The sequence below is a fragment of the Athalia rosae genome, chromosome 3, assembly GCF_917208135.1.
Source record: "Athalia rosae chromosome 3, iyAthRosa1.1, whole genome shotgun sequence".
In the NCBI taxonomy this organism is placed as follows: Eukaryota; Metazoa; Arthropoda; class Insecta; order Hymenoptera; family Athaliidae; genus Athalia; species Athalia rosae.
In genome coordinates, this window is record NC_064028.1 from 22,757,964 (window position 1) to 22,783,720 (window position 25,757).

The 25,757-nt window shown below is 41.5% G+C and overlaps 1 protein-coding gene across 9 annotated transcripts in view; it reads left to right on the plus strand.

Moving 5' to 3' along the window:
* The window catches only part of LOC105683833 (glutamate receptor ionotropic, NMDA 2B), a 91,439-nt gene that overhangs the window by 37,049 nt on the left and 28,633 nt on the right, over nucleotides 1-25,757 (plus strand). The window contains exon 1 of one of the 9 annotated variants that reach the window (XM_048651763.1): nucleotides 20,827-21,520. The exons of 5 other annotated variants lie outside the window; for them this stretch is intronic. In XM_048651763.1, the coding sequence (XP_048507720.1) occupies nucleotides 21,211-21,520 (310 nt within the window). In that variant the 5' untranslated portion in view covers nucleotides 20,827-21,210. Of the gene's footprint in view, nucleotides 1-20,826; nucleotides 21,521-25,757 lie in introns of those variants that run through there. 3 more of the 9 variants (XM_048651761.1, XM_048651762.1, XM_048651764.1) reach the window with 3 other exon arrangements.

Sequence of the window (25,757 nt, forward strand, 5' to 3'; positions counted from 1 at the left end):
CTACGAACCTGATTTCGGATATCCTGAATTCTTACATTTTCCTGTAAATTCTATCAACGAATACCGGGCGTACTTCCATGTCGACGATAATGTGCCCGAATAAACTGCAATGGAATTTCAGGAACTACGGGAAAAAAAAGAAAAGAAAAAGAGGCAAAGAAAAGCTCGCGAAATTCCATCGACATCGAACAAGCTGACCTTTGCGATTCGTTATTTTTGCCACGTGTTTGATCTTTGAAAAATAAAAAAAGAAATAACGAAAGGAAATTATTTATCGATCGGCACGTATAATTCGAAAATTGATATCGATTCACGTTATTAAAAATCGAGAAAAAAAGCATCTTTCACGTATTCGGAATCGCGCTTTATGAACGAGCTTCACAAAGGTTTGAACGAGGTATTTCTTTGAATCAAATTAGATTCCTTGTATATTTTTTTTCCGTCAGTTTTTTTTTCAGGAAAGTTCCATTCACGTTGTTCATTCATCCGTGATTTTAATTAATTCTATTTTCTGTTCGTCGAGTTCAATTATAATGAAATTGAGAAAAAAAAAAAAAATTTGAAATTATATAATCTCAATACGCGGACAGGTTCGCGTCATCGTAATGAAATTATTTTCGTATTCGACGGATCATATAGCGTCAATTTTCATGTGTTTTTTGAATTCTCTTTCCAATAATTCAACGCGGTGAAACGTAACACCTGAGTTCATATTGCTCTAATCATTCTCGTTACAATATAATCTGCACAAACTATAACTTCTTATACCCCATAATCGTATCGTTGTTTATTTAATGTTCACCGTTTAACTGAATGAATTATTCCGTGGTTCAAAATTGTGGAGAGGTCATGAAAACCCCTCACACCAGTCACGTCTGAACTTAATTGCCTCGCTAATTCTATTATCAAATTCCAACCGTCTAAATTTAGTTGCGGTTTCTTCTCGCGAAATTGTACATCTACCGTGTGACCCAGGTTTACACTACAGTATGTCTCGTTGCCTGCCGTCAGGTAATCAGGCTCACGCTTTATCGGTAAGTCAAACTAAGGTCCGTCAATGAACGTGGTGATCCGAGGAAGGTGACGGTGTGGAAAAGGTTGCACCTGATCGCATTCAACCAGACGTACTGTAGTGTGGCCTCTAGGCAAATGGTATAACGGGAACTAGTTGGGAAATTGATCCGTATGTGGTGAAGAAGAAATTGGAAAAAACAGAATAATCGGTACGTACGTTTTAGATTGTAAATTTATTTGTTATCAATAGAACCTAGTGCAATTGAAATACATATTCGGTGAGCAGGTGCAACTGAAACGGAAAATCAATACACGCTATTGTTCGGATAGACAACATTTACATTTCGATTTAAAGCCAGGTTTCATTATTATTTGCTGGAACTACAGTTTCCGGAATCGGCTGAGCGGACCACAAGTCGGAAGAGAAAGAAAAAAAAAACATAATGAATATTAATATCAAAACGTTCAGTTATACGTACAGCTATAATGCGAACAGAAGCTAGCTCAACAAATATTCCGATGTGACATAACTTTTCACATACGTAACTCGTATGAAACATGAACTACACGGATCAAGTTGATATTTTTCGACGAGTAACTCTCTCATTTGCTTCTGATTCTATATTCATGTCGGCATGTTTAACGAGCAAACTGAATTTTCGTAATTCATATTTATCCTATTCTCTTCGTAATTCATATTTCCGTTCCTCGCAATTCCGGCTGTTGATGCTCGACGAGAATCGAAGTAAAATGAAATGGATCCCTCTCCAGTTTTTGGATATGGGGATCGGGAATAATTGAATCCGATTTGACTAATTAAGCTTCTAGTCTAAGGCTCGGATCGACTCGGATTTAACTAATGTAAGTAAAGCGGTAGCGGGTACGCGCAGTCGGGGATGTAGACGTTGGGGATTTTCAGTGGTCGGAGGAAATCCGAGCTGGTTATGCTCGTCGGCGATGCCAATTCAAACGACAATTTCTACGAGGTGAGCTTTATGCCTTATCGAACGTTCGCGTCTCCCAACTGCTTTTGAGAAGTTTCGCTATGCGGGAATCCGAGTGTACATGTACAACGTTATTTCATGCAGTGAAAACAACACAGGTACCTCATTATAAAAGCGCGCGCATTGTACGCGCTGCAGGCAGCTGTGCAAATAGATTAAATAAAGCCTGGACTGCGCCCGACGATGATATGATTTATGAATTTTTTAAACAATCGCGCTAAAACTGGCGATTGCGAACATCGGAAATTGACGGCTGCACGGCAGAAGCGTGGAAAAGGATTAATCGGGTAACACCCGACGCTGAAGTAGTTAATTATACGGTGAGAACATTTAATTAAACCTCGGCAAATGCAGCGATTCATACATTGTCACAAATCGGTCGATAACAATTTTTTTTTTTTTTTTTCAATCTCTCTCCGATAAGCGCTTGCGAAATGTCGATTATTTAATCGAGCTCATTGAATAATTTCTCTCAGGATTTCTCCGAGCCTTTGAAAGTTCACTTTTTTTGTGCAGTATGCGTAAAATAGAAGACGATTTTCGCAAAATCCGTTTCGTTATAGATTCAAATCATGAGTTCTCAATTGTTTTATCGCCTGTTACAGGCGAAAAATTTAGCATGAAATATACGCCGGCAGGTTGAAGTAAAAGTGAAAATTTTGATAGTCGCATTCGCATCTTCCAATAACCGTTGTAATGAAAATTTTGCGCTCGAATAAAGGGCAAAGCAATCTGGGTCGATGATTATAATTCCAATTTGACATATATATATATTTATGTGTGATTTCCTGCGTGTAATTAATACGTAAGAGGTGAGCCGGAGGGGGCAGGGCGAAGGGGACGTTATTAATTATAAAATGCAAATCAGGCCAACTAATGTCTTCTATGGTATATCTGCACAGACGTTATTCATTCTCATGAATGTGGATAAAAGAATATATACCTACATCAAAAAGTGGCACTCTGTGTTTTAAGTAAAAACGACTTCGTTTCGTCATAATAACGCGATGAAATTTTCTTTAAGTTCAATTAATTTCTCGCATTCCTTTAGGAGCGTAAAGAAATTTTTTTTATACTCTCGTGTCTGTATAGTGAAAAAATATTTTCTCCCTCGTTCATGAATCTACAAATATTAATAGATGAGAGTTCAATAGCTTTGCTGTAAGGACGCTTGCCAGCATCGGCAGAGACACTTGCAGCTTCTATTAGCGCACGCTGTCTTCTTGGTTCGATACGAAAATTCATCGAAAGTGCGAACCAAATAACGGATATGCAATCTTGAAAAGCAACAAGAGTATCGCGAACATTGGCGAAGATGCTCTCTCGGAATGAAACAATCAGTACACGATATCGTTTCGGATCGATTTCAAATCTACGGGAACATTGCAGTCGCATTGAAACCAGTTAAGCTCGTACACGCGAAGCGTTTCGTACGAAATAGAATTTACTATAGTTAGAACTAGACCGCGAGCTTTTATAAGGCAGTCAAAATTTGTTCGTTTAATTGGAAAAAAAGTTTGCTTCGAAATTCGCATTTTCGACACCGATTCTTATTCATTTTAGAGTATTCCTATTCGTGAGATAATCCGATATTTCTTGCATTCAAATAATCACTCAGCTTATAATGTTCTACATCTAAAGTTTTCGATTTCTCAGTTCTGATAAAGAACAAAAATCGCATACAGAAAAATCTATGCTTTTACCGTCCTCAGTTTTCTTATTGCCGATGCGGTAAATCAAAGGGTAAAAATCTGAACTGGTAGACGTTATGCTCGAATAAGGTCGGACAGGAAGCGCGTGTACGGGTAGGGGAGTGTTTTCGGTCGGTGCAAGCTCTGCATTTGTCAGAGCTTTCGTTGGACCGGCAGCGACCGCCATCTGGTGGAGAGCTTGCGAAGATTAAAGGAAAGTCAAGATAATCGCTACACGTCGTTACAAGGTCGGTACAGGTCACAGACGATTCATTGACCCCTGGTATAAAAATAACCCTGATCGTTGAAATTGATGATGAAACTCGGTGTTGCGGTGGCGTTGCCTAAAGTAATTGCTTTCGCAAATTCAACCGAACAGAACTTTTGACGATTTTGTTGTCTGGGTCAGAAACTCGGATTATCGACCGAAGTCCGCGCCAAAGAATCGTTATCACATACGTTATACATTCATCTACTTTGTACTCCGGTGAGAAAATTCGCCAAATTTTTGCGTACGGAATATTCAACGCGAGTATACGTTCCAGCTCAAATTTAACGAGCTTTGTTTTAATCCTGACACTTTTCGCGAAGTTTTATTCATCAATGTCAAGAGGAAACAATGTTTCTTGTTTTCTATCACTTTTACACCCGAACATTAATTATCACTCGTATTCCACCGTCGGTGCGTCGGTTATTCCGATTGGTTGCTTGAAAACCAAAAAAAAAAATAAGAAAAAAACGGCATCCATTCATTAATGTTATTCGTGCAGATTGAATGCTCGGAAAAGTTACAAGAAAAATTGGACGAGGGGTGGCGACCAGAGTAAAAATAGCGACTTGATGAAATTTTCGCCAAATTTAGTCAAAGTTTTCGCGAGAAAAGAATACAAAATTGTCCAACATAACGGTACACATCGAAATTTGTAGTTTTTATCGACGTTATCGAAGCAGGTCAAGTCGCTCGCTTGTAAATAAATCCTGGAAGATATTTCAGAGTCAATTTTCTCCTCACAACTTGGGTTCGCGATTGCAGGTATCCACCGTGCGTATCGGAGGAGTGGGAAGATCGATAAGTATCTCCTTTTTCCTCCCCCTTGGATCGGGTTACGCCTAGAGTGCCGTGGTCTGAGTATCTATTTCAACGGTGTGTTGATTCACCTCGAAGTGGTGGTAGCAAATTTACGAAAATTTGTGACAAGAAGGTCATTGACGCACGATGAAATGGGGCGCTTTCAGTTAAGGTTACACGGGGATCGTATATATTTCAGAAACTTTGATGCGTTTTTTATGAAATTTTCTTTACACTCAAAAGCACAATGGCGCGTTATGTTTCAGTCTGGTAGACAACTTTTCTTTGTACTTCAAAGTACAACGTTGCCAGTAAATCTTGGCGTATGACCTTCACCATTACGAAGATTCTGAAAAAACTTTATTGCTGCTCGCGCGGAGCAGAAAAAAAGAAAGAGCGAAGAAATTTAAGGCACCGCGGAGAATACATCGGTTGTCGATGCTGCGATGCGTTGCTTTTACAGAAAATGTATCTCCCTTTGTATGGAATATTACGCGCATGCAAACGCGGCGCGAATGAAATGCCCCCGCAAAAAGTTTCGAGCACAAAGAGAGAATAACTCACATCGCCGCAGCTGAAAAACTTTGTTGCGGAGGCACGCCTTGAATTTTTAAACGGTAAAAGAACATTACTCCCCACCAAGAGCCGGGAAATTTGCGTTGTACCTCTCGACTCCGAGGAGGCTATTTTTCGGCGAGATACCCGAGGAACATGCAAATCGATTAGACGTGGGTACAACCGCGTGTGCCGTCCCCTCAACCCTCCGAACGGCGCACCTACTCGATATTAGGTTTACCCGATTTCACGTGTGCGATCTCCGAGTCAGATTTCTGAGTTTTTTTCTCATCAATTTATTTTTTTTCCGCTTACGAATCTGACGGAAAATAATTTCCATACCCATTTCTTGCCTTTAGTTTCTGACCTTTTTTATTTGCTCTTTTTATTTTTTTCTGTTCTGTTGATATCAGGTGTTCCCTGGGGCGAATCGGGATAGCTGTAGCAAACTTTGAACAGGTGGGTCCTATTCCCCGAGGGTTGCGGGAGTTTATTTCGATTTATTTTTTTTGTTTCTGGTTTGGTCATTTTGTTTTTATTTTTTTTTTTTCTCGTCGCTCGTACTTCTATTTCGTATTTTGTAGAGAATAATAAAATTTCACTCGACCCCTCGCTCTTCCAAAGTAGTGTCGTATCGATCCTTTTAAAATCTCGGCATCAGACTTCCTGAATTTCATATGACAGGGCAAGGGGGGGGGGGGGGTCGTTCTTGGCATGTCATATACATATACGGGAGACTTTGGCCCCGTTTCAAATAGGAATATCGGGAAAATACCTCTGACACATAACCCTCTACGATTCTCAAACACGGCGTGGTACAAACAAGTGGGACGAGCATTTACGGAGCGTCAATGTGATATAAAGGACGATAAAAGATCTTTCGGTGCAGGCTGGTAGAGCAAAAAAAAAAGGAGGTTGTCAACTCGGATCAGGTTAACATCGAACCTACGTCGATCGCGAGGATCTCGGCAGCTGGAATGGATCAAATAGATAAAATAACGGATCGACGACATTCGATTTAATTTTAGCTCGATGATTGGGTGGATGTGGTATTTCGATTATTGAGATGCCGTTACCCTTTTTTGTCCTTTCAATTTATTTCTCATTTTTACGTTGATTGATCGTTATTCCCGTGAACATTATCCAGATGCACGTTATGACTGTGTAATAAAACGTAACTAATTCGCTCTGTTCCGAAAGCTCTTCCCGCAGCCCACGACAGTGTAACGCCATTGGAATGCCGTGTACCTTGTGCTCGAGTATTTTATGTAAAATCTCATTGTCATTGTATGGTATATAATCATATAAAGGAAACGTCTGGTGCTTTTCTACGAGGTGAAGTCATTATGCATAAAGAGAAGGAGCGAAAAAAATTGCCTTGAAATTCCCCGAGTAAAATAAAATTTGAAGTACCTGACTACTTCGTAGATTCCACCGATAAGAGTAGAGAAATTGACTCGATCTTTGAAAGCTGATTCAGACTCATTTTTCTGAAACTAGGAAATATTTGTAGCATGCTGATCTATTCTGAGGAACGACACGTCCTCTTTTTCTTATTTCTACGGAACGGGAAGTTTGCTGTAGGTACTCTATTTTAATTCATTCGTTATTCAGGTAGTGGACAATTGAAGTTAATTCGGTAAAATTTGTAGGATCTGCAATTCCAATGAAAATCTAGCAATGTACGTGATTTACAATTCCCCCTACAGTCCCGTTTGAAATGACCACCTGATTTTAATTTTTCTATCCTTAATTCAGTCACTCTGATCTCTCGCAAACGAGCGATGAGCTTTTCGGTATCTAGTTATTCTTGAAATTTCAGTATCAGTAAAGTTTGTCACAAAGGATCGCATTACAGTAATAATCAGTTTGTCAAAATTTTGACGTTAACAAGCTGATTACATAGGGCGAGAGGACGACATTGAGCGACTTACCGTACCTTTAATTGGTTTCCCGTAAACCTTGCAAGGGTGACCAAATCTCGTGGAATCATCAGTGTCGATCGAAACTTACTTCATGGTGTAGCCGATGGGGTAATCGCGGGTTACAATGAGCACGCGGATGAAGTTAATGACGCTTGAATCACTAATTGCTGATACGCCGGGTCGTATTTCATCATTGGGGTGGACGAAAACGGTACACAGTTACTTTTATCCGTTCACCGGTTCGCCGATGGCATATAAAGATATTTCTGTGTATGGAACTATCGGGAGAAGGGTGGTAGAAAAATAACCCACTTTTCTCTTCTCTTGATCTAGTATTTTTCTTCTATAAAGGCGTTTACACTAACGCCCAGAGAAAATAGAGAGTCGAATCTTCTGATTCCGAGACTTTTGTTATTCTTTCGTTTATGGGTAACAAAAACTCTGCCGACAATTTTTTACCGTCGCTAATTCGAAGAACGAAAAATCTTTCGCTGGATTTCTGAGCAATACCGCGAGTCAAATTCTGTAGTCGAAAAATTGTTCTTAGGAATTTGGTTCCTCGATTCTTGACGAATATTTTTTCCTCAATTTTTTCTTCCACAATTCCACGGAATCGAAAATTATATGGACAACGTCACAAGCGCTGGGGTTTCAGGTTGTACCGCGTAAAATGCAAAAATGAAAGTTCATCAGTTGCAGTTGAAATTTTCAACGGAAATATTATTGTTTAGGTGTATTTTACCTCCTGTACGTATGTACGTACTTCACACGAAGCGATGGTCCTCTTTCACTGGCCGTTATTGCAAAAAGTTTCGAAGCTGTTTTAACAAAGAGCAATAGTGGAAACTATTGTTATTCTCTCGAGTTGTCTGCGGGTTTTAACCGAATACAACTTTCTTTCAACCGCGAAACAATTTCAACTTGATGGTTAATTTTACACGAAGATCCAGACTTTCGGAATGCGTCTTGTAGGTGAAGGAGGTAACAAAATATTTTCATCTGAAAATCAATCAGAACTAATGAATTTGGTAATTTAACCAATTTTGCAAAGTTTATACAATATTTTGAAGTTTCGGAATCGCTGTAACTTCGATAAATTCATGGCAAGATTAATTCAATGAGCCAAAAAAAATGAACAAATGAATTGAAAAATAAAAAAACAGCCACGGTAACAAGGATTATTTTACAATTCAACAACCCTTTTCGTGGCAGTCACTCGTACAAAATTATGATTCCAATTAGACTACGTGACAAAGCAAAAGAAAAACTTTAACCTGATGCAGTCAAAGTCAGGTACGCGAAAGGGGTGAGGCACTCACGCGACAAGTGCGCACCGTTGAAAACACGTTATTATATTCAAGAGATGCGCGTACACACGTCATAATGGCAGAAAAGTAAATTACAACGGTTTGCGAATGTAGATAAAAACATAGTTAGTTTTAATAAAGTTGAAACAGACCGCAGGTAGGCATTACGACCACGTCTCATTTTGTTCTCCCTTCGATTCAGTCTTTTTCCGAAATAAATCACAATTCACTACAACTGATATCCGATGACTCGATTCAATGCGAGTAAAAATAAATAAATAAATTGATAAAAAATCCACGGTATGCAGAAACCGATAATCGGTGCATCGAGCCTTCCCCTGGGACAGCAATCGAATCTGAAATCGAAGATTTGACGGGCAATTGCCTGGCAGACCCCGAAAACGATTTGGACCGGTCAACCCCTTAAATTCGGCGGTAAGTGGTCACGCACGTTTGAGAATCGCTTCTGCAATCAAGATACGCACTTGAACTTTCAACTGACTCGATAAGAGGGGCGTTTTGAGATGATAACGGAGAAAGCACGAGACAGAATAAGAAGGCCTGACAAAAAATAGGCGAAGATAAAGGTAAAAGGTAAAAAACGGTAAACGGTAAACGGCACGAAAAGGCTTGAGCGACCGTAAACGGTTGAGGGAACGGCATTTTTCACGTGTATTTCCAGATCTTTTTCCACCACCCGCCACCCGTAGCCGTGTGACAAAAGCTCGCGTTCGTCGATACGTTCAAATTTCACGGCTGGTTTACCCGGGCCTAGGCATGTACATATTTTTCGACAGGAAATGCTGAAGCAGCATTTTCAAACGTTTTATCTGCTCTCAACGACGAAATGACGCTCTCGCGCGTTCCGGTTGGTACGTTTATTGCTCCACCGTCACCGATGATAATTAGCGTTCCGGGTTTCGATCGCTGATTTTTATTTAAAAAAATATCAACACCACGTTTCGAAGATCTCTGGAAGTCGATATTCGTCCGGAAGAAAAGATAAGGCTCGTTTTTTCACGTCGATCAGTTTAGCTCGGAACAATTCCTCTACGAAGTTCTATTTCAAGTAGGATTACAAGCAATTGGCAGCAGACTGACAGCCTCTTATCGTCGTATCTCTTATCGGATTATAGATTTATTTAGAAGTATTGGCACTTCGAAGCCCTGTGCAAGAATAGCATCGAATGTCGGTGTGAACGTAGTAGTTGCAGGTGTATCGAGGGGCGGCTTCGGACGGGGTTGGGTTATTTTCTTGAATTTTGCGATCGAGTTCGTCTCACAGCCGGGAATAATTCATGAGCGTGAGCCCGATTTTCTTTATCCACAATTTTGAGAACAACGGAAGAAAAATACATTTCCACGGGAAATGAGTTTTCATTCATAAACTTCGGCAAAGTATTTTCTTCCCCGCGATTCTCCTCTTTTTTTTTATCGAACGTTTCGATTCCGAAGAATTTTTATTTGATCTCCGAATATTCTTGTCTTTGGAGAAAGCGATGCGGTTCCGGGCGGTCCAGGTAAAGGCGAGTGGCAGTTTTCAGACATCACCCCGTAGCGAAATACCCTCTCCGACGTGAAGTGGTATAAATAACGTTTAATCGATATAGGCAAAGGTGCTCGGTTGATAACCACCGCAGGAACTCGGAGAATAAAATTTGTCTCCTCTGTGTGTATTTATATTCGTATGTGGGTGCCTGTATTTCTATATATCTTTATATCGTCCACATTTCCTGCGATTTTCCTCGCTTCTTTGCCCCTCGAGCGATTCGGTACCCCACAGCTTTTATCTGGAACCTGGCCCCACTATTCGGTATAGATGTGGATAACACAATTTTCCCCTACTTCCCTTTCGAACGTATTTTGGACAGCTGGGTGGGACGGCGCTGGTTAGAAATGCCGAGCCGCACGATAAATTAGTTTCTGAAATTCGGCTGCCTCGAAGACACGGGCGTCTATTTTACTTTAATTACTCCTTCTCGCCGAGAGATACTTTTGACACTCCATAAAAGTGTCGAACTTTGATCTATTTGACGGGCCCTTTACACCCAATTCGAAGTTTAAATGACACCATTTTAGTTTGCCTTCTCTTTTTTCTTTTTCTTCGGTACAATAAATGTTAATTGACCCAAAAAAACTCTGTGAGTAACTATAACGAAATTTTTTTTTCACCCCAATTTCCTGTAATCGTAGAAATTAACATCGTTCGCGATTATGTTAGGCACTTTGTGCGCGTGTAGCAGTTTCTTGATCGCAGTCGTAAGATCATCGGCGATTATTCGCTTGGTTTATATATATATACATATGTATAATATCCACGTATATACCTATAATATCCTTAGGCGTTTGCACGACGCGGCGTAGGGCTTGTTTGTACAGCCATAAATGAGCTTGCGTTATCGCGGCAATCTCCCTAGTTTCAACCAATTAACGTTCGAGGCGTGTAAGCGGTCAAATTCGAATGTCGCGTAGTAATTTTCGCGAGGAGGATGAAATTCTGGGGGAACTCGTACGCGATTCAAAGGATCCATTATTGCTTTCAAGCTCACGGGGTGCGGTATGTTCCGACCGAGTTCTGGTTACGAGTATGCAGAAGCAGAAATTTCCCTCCGCTAGAAAATCCCTACCGCTAATCACCGGGAAGAGGGGTAATTAGAAATGGATTATCCTCGGAAATTTTAGCTCTCCGCATTTTTAAAAGGGGGAACGTTAAAATGAATGAAATAAAAATAAGCAGCCGCTAACGAGGTGCGATTAATATGAAAACGTTTAAAACTCCTAATCATTCTCGTAGCGGCGGTATGTACGTAACCGAAGTGACGAGCCAGCCCCGATGACGATATTTTTCATACCTCCGCTGGATCTGATTTTTAGAAGTCTGGAACTCGGGGATATTCGACGTAGTTATGTGAAGCCAATTTCGCGGTCACGTACTCGGTGATCAGGACCCGTGAAAGTTTGCGGATGCGTTCGATACGTCCAGAAATGTCCTCGGAGACTCGGGACTGACGGGATGTCAAATGAGATTACATCGGGCCATTATATCACTGTTCACCTTGGAGGACTGCTGAAATTCATGACGGTTCACCAGCGTTTAATTTATCCGATAAGATTACACGTTGACTGCCGTGACATCGATAGCAGCTGTTTCCTGCAGAGTAACGAACAAGATCTACGAAATATCCTGACCACCTGCGTCCGAAAAATCGACGAACTTTGAGGTCAGGACGAGGACGTTCGCGTTGCGGTGAAAAAAGCTCATCGGAGAAGAGTGTCGGAATCAGATCACCGGACATTCGAATCATTCGATTCGAGATTTTTGGTATTTCAACGAATTTTATTTCACAATACAAAACCACATCTGACCTCAGCGTCTGGCCAGAATTCAAATGATACAAAGCTCTACGGCGAATTTGCAAGAGAATTTCAATCCCCCCCCCCCCCCCCCCCCCCCCCCCCGTCACTCCATGTGAAAAGCATTGACTAAGAATAGGTCAAGCAATTCAAAATCACAATGGAATGGAGAATAATAGTGGCGCTTTTGTATTCATTCGTCTTCTTCTGGCAGCCGTAAATGCCATGTAGGACACTGCTCACTGCTCAAGCCGGATAATCCATACGGGAATTTATTTTCCAAACCCGAATCAACCGATAGTTGAATATTTTTTAATACCAATCCCTGCAATGATTTGGAATAAGAAACGTTCGGGGGTTCGCAAGCTCGTGGTGATCTTTTTTTTTCCGCTTTTTGACTAAGATTTACAACTCGCGGTCCTATTGATATACACGAAGGCGAACAATGAATGGCAAAAAAAGCTTGCGTCAAAGAGAAATTCGAGCAGGTTGAAAAATTGTCTCGGACTGTGACATCGGCGGGGGGATACGTGGTGGTCGTATCACCGTAGGGATTATTGAAAAGCTCGATGATAGTTTTTTGCTTTCCGAATTCGTTTATAAATAGACGAGAAGCAGCGGGTCCAGACCTGGAGCTTTCGCTGTGGAACCTGACGGTGAACGGTATCGGTGGTACGTCGCAAGCTCTTCGCGATTCATTGGCCCTATCTATCAGACGACGCTCGTCTGCTCGTCGCCCGCTAATTGGTTCCGCGTTGGTATACGAGACTCCTCGGTAAATGACTCGGAATTGAGACGGGTTGGTCGATACCCACCTCGAATTCAAATCCCGCACATCGGGATTAGTTTCTGCCCGATCTTTTGTTCGAGATGATAACGATAATCTCCGTGGAAACCAGCCGAGGTTTTCGCGGTCGGAGAATTATTATTCATAAAAATATATCGAGGGTGTACCCGCCCCGAGAGATAAGGTAACGCGTGAATTTCGATGGGGGTCAACACGCGTTCGGAGCACGCATTACGTGCGCGGAGTTCGGGGGATCTCCTCGCCCCGTCTCGGGAATTACCATGATTTTATATTCTCACCAGATTAAAGGGAGGATAAGAACAAAACAAACGACGATTTTTTTTTGCCCGCCTGTCCAGCGGGCCTGAGAAGAAAAAAGCAAAAACTGTTCGGACGTTTTCGAGGACGTTGACGAGTTCAGGACTCATCGAATCGCTCCGCCCGTCATTCTTCGGTAATTTCTGTCTCACGGGGACATCTCCGAGTGTCCCATAGCGGTTTACTGCACATGGTGTTCTGACGGTTGGATGTCAGCTTGAGGCTGGATAGCTCAGTAGTCGCCATGGATACAACGCCGGCGCACATTGTCGGTTAGCAGAATCTCTTAGGGGTGGTTTCGCGTGTTGGCACACCCGGGCTTCGCTGGGTTGGGCGGTGTCTGCCACCTTTTATCCTCCTGTTCTCTGTTTTCACTTCGTAGATATCGCGAGCTTTTCTTAGAAAGAGGCGACTGGAACGGTCGGAAAAAAATGATAAAACATTCGCTCCGACTAACCATAATTAAGGCCTTGAAATCTTGTAGTTTTTCTCACAGGAATCGCGTGTGCTTTTCGTGAATAGTGAAAGTGTCGTGTTGTAATGTGTTTCGAATATCTTCAGACACATAGATAACGGAAACGAATGAATTTCAAATGTGAAACGTGACACGCAAATCGTTTATTGAAATCAGAGGGAGAGAACAACTTTGCAACAATTATTTAAACGACGAACCTTTCGTGGTTCGCTGAGTATACTACGAGTGTTCACATGTTCGCAAAAATCACAACCGATCAAAATTTGAATTCGCGTTTTTCGCTCCGTGATTGGGAAAAATTGGAAAAAATTGAAGCGAAGCATCACCCGACGACGTAGATTCCAATGACAATAAAGTAGAAGCTTTAAAAAAAATAAATAAATAAAATAATCATTTTCCTTTTTTGACGAAAATACCGTTCCGAATATTCAGAGTCTCGATGTCACGCCGGAATCAATTCGCTTGAAAATATTTGTTCTATTTACATCGCGACAAAATAAGCAGATCCGTGCGAGCGTTAACAAAAGCACATTTGAAAATCATCGGTGCAGAATTACGTATTTAAACAAAGCTCGCTAGGTGCTGTGCAATTATTTGTCTTTCGTTAATTCCGAACGATTAATCGTGCGTTGTTTCTGCGTACTTGAACATCACGGAATGGGCTTTGTTATATTTTCGACGAGCCACGAACTACGAACGTGAGATTTTCCTGAAATGGATTCGTTATTTTTTGCTAAACAAAATCATGACATCGGATCGGTAGAAGGTGTACACCGTCTCACCTGATTCAAATCTCGTTTCTTTTCAATTGAATCTGATAACAGCGTCGGGTAACGCAGTTGCAAAGCAATTAAATCTTATCTCCATCGCTTGGCGAAACTGAACCCCTTTCAAAACGGCCAACATTTTCGTCGGATTAAATGATAATCCCTTGAAATTGCAATTAAATTTCTCGTTGCATACTCTCACTGGTTTTGCACATCGAGAAGTGGCACGTGGTTCAGACCCTACTATGATATTATCGAACGGGGCACCCCTGACCGATGGGTTTTTCCCATTGCAAGGGGTGTGGCGGAATTTCCAGTAAATTCGTACCCCTTTTCTTCTCGCCACATCTCTAGGATATTGATAAAAGCTCGTTATTCTCATCGCGACCTTATGTACCAACGTCGAACATCTCTCGCTACGATAAGATACTTTCTTTATTTTCATTTTCAGTACACCAAAAGACGTTCGGATGACCTTGTTAATTACGATCCGAAACGGGGCACGCGTACATACCTAGGTATCGTCGGCGAGCTTTTCGGGCCAGGCGAATAGGCCACACGAGAATAATGCTATAGATTGTCAGCTGTCTGAAGCACCGTACGCACGGGGGTTACTGCGAAGTGGCCCCGGGGCGAGGAAAGACAGGCCTCGTATTTTTCACCCCCCGTAGATATGGTAACGTTGGAGGAATGCCCTTGGTTGAAGGATATTTAATTTCGCAGGAGCCGGGTCTGCACTGCGTCCGTATAACGACAACGAGCAGGTCGGGTGTAGGTCCTCCCAGACGGCGTATAATGTACCCGGTTAAAGTGGAGAAGTTTCGCCACTTTGATTAAAGAAAATCGAGTTTAGAATCGGCCGGTACAGGCGGTAGATTCGAATTATGGGAGGTGGGAAAATGGCGACGATGAGAATGCGGAAATGAAATTATAAAGGTAATGAGAAGGGGTAGGTTGTACCGAAGGATGAGGGCGGATAGGCATCCGACTTTCTTCGAGGGGTTTCGCCGGAGAGGGTGGACGAGTGCAACGGAACTCGAACTAGTGTTGTAGAAATGAAAATTGACCACATCCCGTAATTGCGTTACACGTCGATTGTCAAATTTTCATTCGATTTGGTGTGAAATGGAATTTTTTTGGTGGAATGCGTAACGATATAGGATACGAACTCGGATAGGAATCTTCGATTTCGTTCACCCCTAAGACATCCGACAATAAAAGCCCAAAGTCTCAGGCGATACGGTAAAACGCGTGGGTGCGGATACGTATTTCAGCTTATAAGAGATTAAAAGAATTCCGATTATCTCTCGGATTTGCATGATATCCTTTTCGCTCGGCTTTTTCTCTTCAATTATTCAAGTGTCTTGAAAATTCGGTGCGAACGAATTGATCGATGACCGCAATCGGACTGTGCATTTCTTTCGCGTTGCTCATTCGCTAGAATTTCCAGCGTTTAAAATTCAAAGCCCGCTGCACGGGTTTCCAGACGTAATGCCCTTTCTTGTTTCCGAAACAAGGAATCGGTTGAACCGCGAGTAGACGGACGTTATTGGTTTTAATTGATCCTCAAGTGATTAATTATTCCGGTCGCGTTCAGGTTAAACTCGGTTTCTCAAAGCGAATTGCTAACCTTGACTTTCAAGGAGAAAGTGGATTCTTGAAATACCTTCGGATAATCGAACGGAAAGGTTTCGGAGCACGGGACATCTCGAAAGAGCTTACGGTTGATTGGTTTCAACCATGTCGCACAGTTTTAACGGGTCAGGAGAACCGCGCAACATTTTTATACAATCCCAGAAGCTCTCAACGGTTCACGCGAAAGCTCAACGGTGTTCGAACTCACTGTAGTCAAATTAGTTGACAATTACCGTTCCGAACACGCTTCGATGTTGCGTGGATAGTTTAAACTCGAGTTCGGAGAGAGTGTCGGTTGTGCATGATCATGATCGACGAGTATCTTCGCTCTCGTACGAGGTCAAAGTTTGCCAACGACTTCTTGTTTTTTTTTTTGTTTTTTTTTCACTCGCACTTCACGCATTTCATGCTTAATTGAGAAAGAATTATCGTCCAGGTGATATCAGCCACGTGCATTCGTAGCGAATTGAAGCTGAATTTTCAAGCAGTTCAAATACCGCGAGCAGACACTCAGTTGCCGGGTGTACAGAGTACACATGCGTATAATAAGTGAAATATTTCTTCGCTGCTGGAACTTCGCAGGAGCTTTCGTAGCAAAATATTTACCAAGTTTCTCGGGGTCGCTGCGAATTAAGGTAAAAGGTCAAGTTCCCGGTTTTTCTGCAAATTTACTCCGATCCAATAAACGGTCTGCTAAAATTTACACTTACAATTCGAACGATTAAATCATTTAGTTATTTCGTACCGATTCGGTGATTGTTCTTTCTTCCGGATCAATTCAATCGAGTTGGGAAAAGCCGAAGCAAATTTCGGTACCGGCCACATAAACTCGGAGATCGCGAAATGAAATTTAAACTCACAGGTCACTTTTTAATGATAAAAAAATGTAAAAAAAAAAAAAAAAAAACAAGAACGGTGCAAGGTAGACATTTTGTTACATCGCAGAATCGCGAAAGAATATATTGACACGTGGAGGGGTGAGTGGATTACGAGTAATATTAGATGAAGGGTGACCAGAAAGTGGTTTGAGTTCTGTGATAAATGGCCATCCTGCTTCGCGAAAGCTTACGATAATTAATGTCAGGCCTAATCACCGTCCGCGCTGCTGAAAATCCCTGATGTATTCAGCGTTCTCCCCCTATGCGCATCCTACTTTAGAAGTCAAAATGATTTTGGTTTTCTTTAGCGTCTTGTCGGTATAATTTTCGCCTTTTATTACGGTAGCGGATAGCAAAATGTCGGTGAAAATTTTGATGCGGTAAAATTGAATGACGGATATATTTCGGTTTTTACGTTATAACGTCGGAGGAATCTTTGGAAAATGGTTTCTCCGAGTGCGGTGTACACACGGCTTAATTTATACGCACTCCGACAAGAGAAAAAATGATATCTGATCACGGCTTCTTCGGTACTTCGCTCAACCTGATCGCGAACGTTATATTTTAAGCAAATGGCTTCGCAGCCAACCCGCGTATAGATATGGCTTCTCATTCTTCGCGCAAGAAACTTGAGAATAAGTTTGTTTCGTATTAAATATTTGGCATGAAGTACCCTACACGCGATCTTCCGCGGAGCAGCTATACACCTATTATACACGTATATTATAATACGTATAAATTTTCTCCCGACTGTCGTAAACACCTGGAAAACTTTTTAACTTTCGAGTACAGCGGTAACGGAATCCGAAGATTTTCATCTTCTGTGCTTATGTTTATGCCTACTTCGCTCCGTCCGGGGTTTACCAGTTGTAAACTTCTGTAAAGACATCATTTGTCGGGGAATTGTATTATTAAAAATCATTTTTTATTTCTCCTCTCGTTTTCCTTCCGATTCCATACTCTGGTACAACCGAATGATTCGTTTGTCGAAGGTGTATGGATCCGACCTTGACAAAACTTTCGTAAAGGATCAGGACTTCGGTGATTAAGATTCTCACCTCCGAGGCGTCCGATTGTGAGTTTAACCATTCCGGCCACGTAGTACGGTCCGAAGAAAGAAAGATCAAGACAACTGCCCACCCTTGGATATTTTATTTTTATTGTTTCTTTTTTTTTTTCTACCGGACTTTTGGGGCATCGCGAAGAATATCCGCCGCGAAGGGCGTTGAACAAAATTCCGAAGAGCTACTGTGTCGGATCTTATTTATTTTATTCGTTTTTTTTTTTTTTTCTTTTACTCCGTCATCGGGTTCAACGTTGTTCAGTTCCTCGTGTTGCGCTTATTTCTCACCCTTCGCTTTCCTCTCTCGAAAAAAAAAAAAAATACGCCACGGCGTCAGGGGGAAGTCTATCGAATGTAACGTAATAACTGCCTTTCTGATATGGATATCCGGATATTTTCCGGATTACCACCGCGTCGTTGACGCGATTTCGCGACACTTTGCTCGACGGTCGAGAGGGTGGAGATGTAGCGAAATTCTCTTTTTATTTCTACATTTTCGGAGCTCATCTTGACACTCAATTAAATCTCCGAATAATGCGTTGCTTTCAGGCTTTTTTTGGTACATTGTCATCTGTAACCTGAAATTAACCTGCGTTTTTAAAGCGAGATGGATATGTATGTTAACTTATTGCCCTCCGAATGTCCGTCCAAATTCCATTCGGTGTGGTATAGCGTCTGAGCGATAAAGTTTCGCGATTAATTTTTTGATCCGCTCGAACGTTCCGTTCGAAAGTTTAATTTTGCAAATGTTACAGATTTGCGTAACTCCGTCGACGATCACCACCCTCTGCCCAAGGTTAAGTTAGGACGCGCCACGGTTCTCTGTGGAAAATTTAGGCTTACTCTCGTGGTCTGGGTGATTACCAATCAGTAAGGGATTCTGAACAGCGAGGATCTAAAACCTCCACCCAATTGGGAGAGGCTAATCTCGTACCGTGACGACGAACTTTAGATGATGTATGTGTAGCTATAATAATCGTACACATACAGGTATGCGCAAGGTATATATACAAACACTGTATCGTTACGGTGTACATAAAATTAGGGTGATAGGCCCACAATCTATAAACGCAACTTCACTTAGCGGTATTATGGATCGAAACGTAACCGAAGATTAACCGACGACGAGCAAATTTACGGAAATTGAAAAAGTACGACAATTTGTTCGAAATTGTTCGGAAATTGTTCGGAAATTTGAGAACGGTGTACCGATGAGGTAAAAAAAAAAAAAAAAACGTTTCAACAGACCGGTAAAGTGCTTTATGAGAGTATAATTTTTTTCTACAATGCGATTCGGGCATTAAACATATAGACCCTCCAGGAGATCCAGATATCAACCAACCGCCGCGACTGCGGGTCTATTTGAGTAGGCATATCGTATAATAATTATGTCATAACCGGTGTGTGGCACGCGGTTCGTTCTTCGATCTGTATCGATTTCTCCTCATTCGGTGATGGGTTATCCGCTCCTTCCTCTCGCGGGAAAAGTTAAGTTCCTTCTGATTGCTTCGCGGAAAAATAAGATCGCGGCGATCCAGTTGGCCAATGAATTTTCGAACCATTGTCGTGCGTTCGCATCGGTGACGCAGAAAAAGAGAAAACAACAAAAAAAAAAAAATGGTCCGAGACGGAATACGTCGGCAGCATTTAGCACGAATTGAAAGATAATTTCCCGTCAACGTTGATAGCTCGTATTAGCGTTCCGACTGTCCTAATCGCAAGCTCCGAAACTCAGGCCACGTTATGAAAGAAGTATGTTGGACAAGAGGCGAGAAAAAAAGAGAAATTCACAAAGAAGGTATTAGAGGGTTGTGGAAACTTTGACATCCTATCCGAATTTGGAGCATTGATCCATATTGAAACTCGGTACTTTCGATAATGAGATAACGAAAGTTCGTTTAGTTTATTTGCTAGAGACAAATAGCAGTTGATTGTCAGAGTTACCGTGGTACAGTCCGTTAGGAACGGAGTCCTTTGTGATTAATTACGTACTTCATTAACGTACGACGCTGCGAAACTCCGGTGGCGTTAATAATTATTATAAAAGTAAAAAAAAAAAAAGTAAATTAACCTGATACGTATGAAAGAAGAAATATCCAAACGACACTCGCTCTTGTTAATAAATTTTTTTTCCTCCTTCTTTCATCTCGGTACAGATTTCAAAAACGGAAAATAAAAGACGTGAGGTTGAAAAAAGCTCTCGGTCACACGATACCTCTCACAGTTCTTTTCGCACGGAATAAATTTACAACGAAGTACAGGGCGAATGTAAGAAGCTTAGAAGAAGATTGAGTAGCGGAAGGAAAGGGCGAATGAAGGGAGATGGTTTAGCGTGAAATACCTTCGGGGGTTTTGAAAGGTTTTGCTAGAAGGTCGTCTTTCTCTTAGGTACCGTGATGGAAAGCGAAAAATTTCGTTGATTTATAACGAATTATTTGGGCAATTTAAATATCGTGCAACCATAACGTTTTTGCGTGTAATCGCTGGATGCATAGAGACCCCTAGAAAATAAAATTGAAGGGAATAAAACACACCGGGGCTGCGAGGTAAATTTTTTCATACGCCTTGTTTGATCTCCGATGAAAATAATGGGTGTAAAATTTTTGTTTATATTTTGGATCGTTGGCTTGGAGGCACAAAGGATTTTATTCAAATTCGAAGAGTGGTAAATTGCTTTGTTCCGTCGATCATACAGTAGCTCGCGTTCGGCAAAAGGGGTAGCAAGTGTGCCTTACATAACTGTTAGTCGTGCGAAGTACAGCAACGTTAGTTGATCGGTTTTTTCCCTTTTTTTTTTTTTCTCTACTCTTTGTTCCTTAATTTTCAAAAGCCTCCCGACGCTTCTCATCTGCCATGTCGTTTATTTTTAAACTTTTTATTTTATAGGACCATTCCGTGTCCCGTTGTTCGGAAGTGTTCTAACTTTTGATATAATTCCAAACGTTGGTATATACGGCGTCGCTTTGGCTCGGAAAATTTTTTTACCGGCGTCCAGTTTTTAATGATCTCGAATACTATTTTTTCCCTTTTATTCTTCTTGTAGTCTTACCGAGGGAAAATTTCCACCGGAATGAGAGCATAGAAAATTAAAAGCAAAAAGAAAGAAAGAAAGAAAGAAAGAAAAACCAGAAACATGAAGCCGTGCGTGTTTTTTAGTAAAGAAACACGAAATAAATGTGGTTCAGTGGAGGTAATGAAAAAATGTTCTTCGTTGAAATGATGATGTTGAAAAATATGAACAGAGAATACCTACGAACGACTGAAATGGATTATAACTAACATTGATACAAATATGTGATGCCTTAAAAATTCTTAAAAATATTCTCTTAGTGTTCGGCACAGGGAGTGCCGACGATACTGTAAGAACAATGCGGTATTTATTGAGCGTTCTTTTCGTAACTGGAACGTTCTTGATATTCGAGGCGAGTTGTTGGCGGTCAACGAAACCCGGACTTACCTATTCCATATCCAGCAATGGTTCGGTCAGACAATTAACGATCGGATTGATTGTGCCTCACACGAACTTCGGCGTTCGCGAATACATAAAAGCCATCAACACTGCCGTCGGAGGACTCCACAAGGCCAGGGGTCAACCGAAATTCTCGTTTCTGAAAAAGTACAACTTCACTCAGAACCAAGTGAGAAGCGTCATGATGGAACTGACGCCCAGTCCAACAGGTAAATCGTCATAAACTAGTCCATCGACACAAATTACATAGATTAATCGCAAAGAAAGCAATTTCTGATTCCGTTGCTTTTTGAAACGATTAGAGTCGAGCTATCCCTTACTGGTGTTTTCATCGACTATCAACGCGTCATCGATACAGCGATGTCATTGCCCGACCTTTTTTCATTTTACCGTCAATCACTTTGTCGCGATGAAATTTTCTCGCTCCCATTCCCGAACTTCATCAATTTTCTCTTTTTTTTTTCCCCTCGTCAAGCTTCGATCTGACCCTGCGGACCAATGCTAGGCAATTCGTCATCTCTACGACGCATGTATTCGTACATTTATATCGCGCGTATCTTCACCCCAACGCCAGAAATATACCCTCCACTCACCGATGGCTACTTACATCGACGTCGATATTACCGCGTAATTCCAATCTACCGTAATGTAACGTTGGGTCTGAATTTCATCATCTCTGTTCTCTCAAACGTTGAATCGATATCGTCGAGATGATCGAGTTTCCTGGCTCGAGGATGTCACCCTAATTGCATATATCATACTCCAGTAGAGACTTGGATTACTGTATGAGGATACAAATTCGATCCACTTCTTACTTGCCACGATCCGCCCTCTTAATACGCTACGCTTGACTCGGTCGTCGATTATTTTTCGATCGTTCGAAATTCATTCTCCTCGTCGCTGTAAATTCGCTCATCATTGGCAGTCGGCGTATTCCGGTTGCTCGAAAACTCATCGAACTCTGGAGGCCCGACCGTTCGTTTTTAATCAAGAACAGCGAAATTAACCGAAAGGGTTTTGATAGAGATCACTTCATTCGGCCGGGATGACGGTGTTTAATTATTTTTGGACATGATACTCGTGTGCGCAATGACGACGTGATGTGTCGCGACGGATCGAAAAGAATTTTTCCATGGGAATTCGCTGGAGTCGAACGGATCGAGCTCAGTTTGTGAATTGATGAATCGGAAATTGGACTCAGAGATTCGTCTCATCGACAGTTTTAGTTCGAGTGACTATAAATTGCTCGGATCTATTGAGCCACGCGGATGAACGGGGTGATAGGGTTTCTACAAGTAGACGGAAATTCCTCTTTTCCAGAAGGATAAATGATTCGGTACCTGCGCTTCGCGTCTCCGGCTGAATTAACGTTTCAACAGAAGCCACTCGGCTTCGAATCTTCTTCTAAGCTTTCGAGAGATCGATGAGGTACAGCAGACTCGGATACTCCGACATTTGCAATCATCTTTCGAGGAGGGACTTACCCCTTGGAAAAACACTTTTCGCTCACACGTCTTTGAAACTCAAAGGTTCGATGACTGTTTTTTATGTTCGGTCATATACTCCACCCATTTCGTTTTCAAATCACGTTTATTTCTCAACCCAGACGGAATATAGATATAAAGTTCAGAAAGAAAGAAACTCGAATCAACAAGTACATCGATGTAACTCAATATTCGCATAATCAGAAACAGTAGCCAAAAGCGAGTCATAGTCGAGAAGAATTTTTTATTTCAGAGCGCACGGCGCCGTCCGTCGTAGTAACGAATTGAAAATCTATAATTTCGTCTGAATTCAAGCTGTAGGGCTGGAAAGTGGCGAGGGATGGTTCAAGGTCAAATTGTCCGTGGAGATTTATTGACTTGCACCAACCTCTTCGAAAGTTTATGTGTATCCCATCAGACCTCTTGACTTGAAAATTTGAAATTGAAATTTATCGGTCTTACGAACAATGATATCGATTCGGAAGTTCATGTCAATATCTTCGAATGACGCGGAGTAATCGCAAATATGTATCATCTGTGACTCGAGTTCTCAAAGTCGTTTCGACCGAAAAAAATCAAATGGTCAGATTAATGGGCCCCATATTTCGTCGAACTTCTGGTCAGAATGTTCGTGGATTCTGGAGAAAGAGCTCACAGTAAAATATCGAATGACGTGACACAGGTTTTCAAATGATCGGTTGAGACTCAACTCGTTGATTTGCATTTCCACTTGAGGTTCAACGATCCGTAAATTGTTTCGTCGAGTTCTTCGACCTCGAGTAGAAGGGCTCAAATTACAGAATGTACAGTTATATCCACGCATATCCTAGGCTCGCGGTAAACAACGTTGTTACGGGCCAATTGAAATACCAAGCGCTGTGGCCTCCGTGCCATCAGCCGGTCAAGAGCCAACAAATAACGATCGACGAAACCCGTCTAGTCAATACGAATTCAAAAAGCTCCTGGATGTCGTTGTTCAGCATGAGGTGGAACACTCGAAGTGAGCATCGGATGGTTGTCCGCGAAGCCTGAAATTCTTCGGTATTTGACAAAGGGCCCCAGGAGTTTCGGGCCGAAGGTAAATCACTGAAGAGTTTACGTTGTAGAATATTTCCTCGAGATGGTCATCGGCAGGGAAAACTTTAACCGGGTCCAAGCTCACCTTGTGAATCCATGGTTTCCATGCCGGGTATATAGGTGAATACGACTACCTGTCACTGAGCCGGGCCAAACTTTAGCCCTCGTAAATACACATAATCCGTAACAGGTAGAGTCCGCGGGCGAGGTATTCATCCCAAGGGAGAAGTTAGCGGTTGAGGCACCTCAGCTCACCTCACCGAAGTAAAGGAAAAAGTAGGGGGTTGGAGAAAAAAGGGAAGCCGAAGTCGAAAAGGTAGCGGAGGTCCACAGGTAGAATCGAGTCCCACTTCGCTTTGTTACACGTACGATGCACAATTTTTTTCAATTTCTTCTCAAAATATCCCTGAAATCCGATTTTGTTCCGTTGTTTTTGGGTGAAACGATTTTTTTTTTTCCTCCACATCCCGATGTCACTTGGTTAAAATTTGATCGTTCGAATGAGCGTTTATGTTCGCGAACGACGACTCGCCCGTTATACCGAATCCTTTGACGGAAGTTTCTCAGGAGGGTAATTCGATAGTTTACTCGTCAAAGGGTTAACGACAGCGCCGACGTTGCGTTCGCGAAGGTAAAATACAATTAACTTTTTCTTTTTTAATCTTTTTCTCCGTAATATCAATCGTACCCCGTCCAGACTCCGTATTACGAAGTCCCAATCGTACTTGTCAGAATTCTGGAATTCCAATAAATAATGATTCAGCAACTTCCCGCGTCTGATAAGTAGTTACGGAAATTCTAGCTGTAAAATACAGACTTCGGAATGAAAAATATTTCATGAAGTATTTTTCCATTCTTTCTTACGAGCGAGTTAAATAAATATATATATATAATATCCCAGAGAAATGCGCTGTTGAAATATATCCTCTCCCACTGTAAAAAGCACAACGCTACGCAAACATTAAAATAGTTTGTGAATTATTTCGTAATTTTACCATGTAAAACTTCCAACGGTGTTTACTTCATTTCGTAAATGAAAAACCTGTCCCAACAGCCGCGCATTGAGGAAATATAAATATGGTCGCCGTCGAGATTGTTGCAGTTTTATTTTAATATCCCATAAATGGGTATCAGCTGTTGATACAATAACGTTGTATCAAACGTCTTGGGATGAGAATACAGTTCTGTGTCTGGCGGTTCGGAACGAAAAAATTTGAAAAAAAAAATTCATTTACTGTTCTAGCTAAAAAAGTACCAGTAATAAATCCTGACGCTTCGTGACGAAAAAAAAATTTCATCCAGCTTGAAAAATATATTCTCGCTGCGACAACAAAAAAAGATCATCTTTCGTCGCGATAATGACGATATGTATATTTTTTTTCTTCTCCTCCGCAGGGGTTGGAAATGCATTTGATTTCTCAACGTCGCATATTATACGTACATAACCATCGTAATATTTATGTTGATAGATTCGAATATCTTTTTTCGAGGTCGTGGTAAAAAATTTCGTACGTACACGCATATGTAAATCGCGGATCCCTCGGATCCACGTGACTCGAAACCGATGTAAAATTTATGACACGGTGGTAGAGTTATAAAAATAGTACAGAATAAGTTTTCAATGAAGTCCTGAAAAAGTTTATCAATCGCAGAGGTCGAAGATACACCGAATGTCGAAACGCGAAAAAAGTAACTTCGGTATTCGCTCGTAGCGTCGCTATTTATTGAATCTTAATCGGATTCACGGTTGCGCTTGAATAGCTCAGTTTCAGCCGTGTTCAGCTGGTATACAATATTGTTGTTAGTCGTACAACTATGGCTTTGGCTCGTGGGTACGTACAACGGACATTTGCGGAATGACGCAGATCAACAACCTTCGGTATAC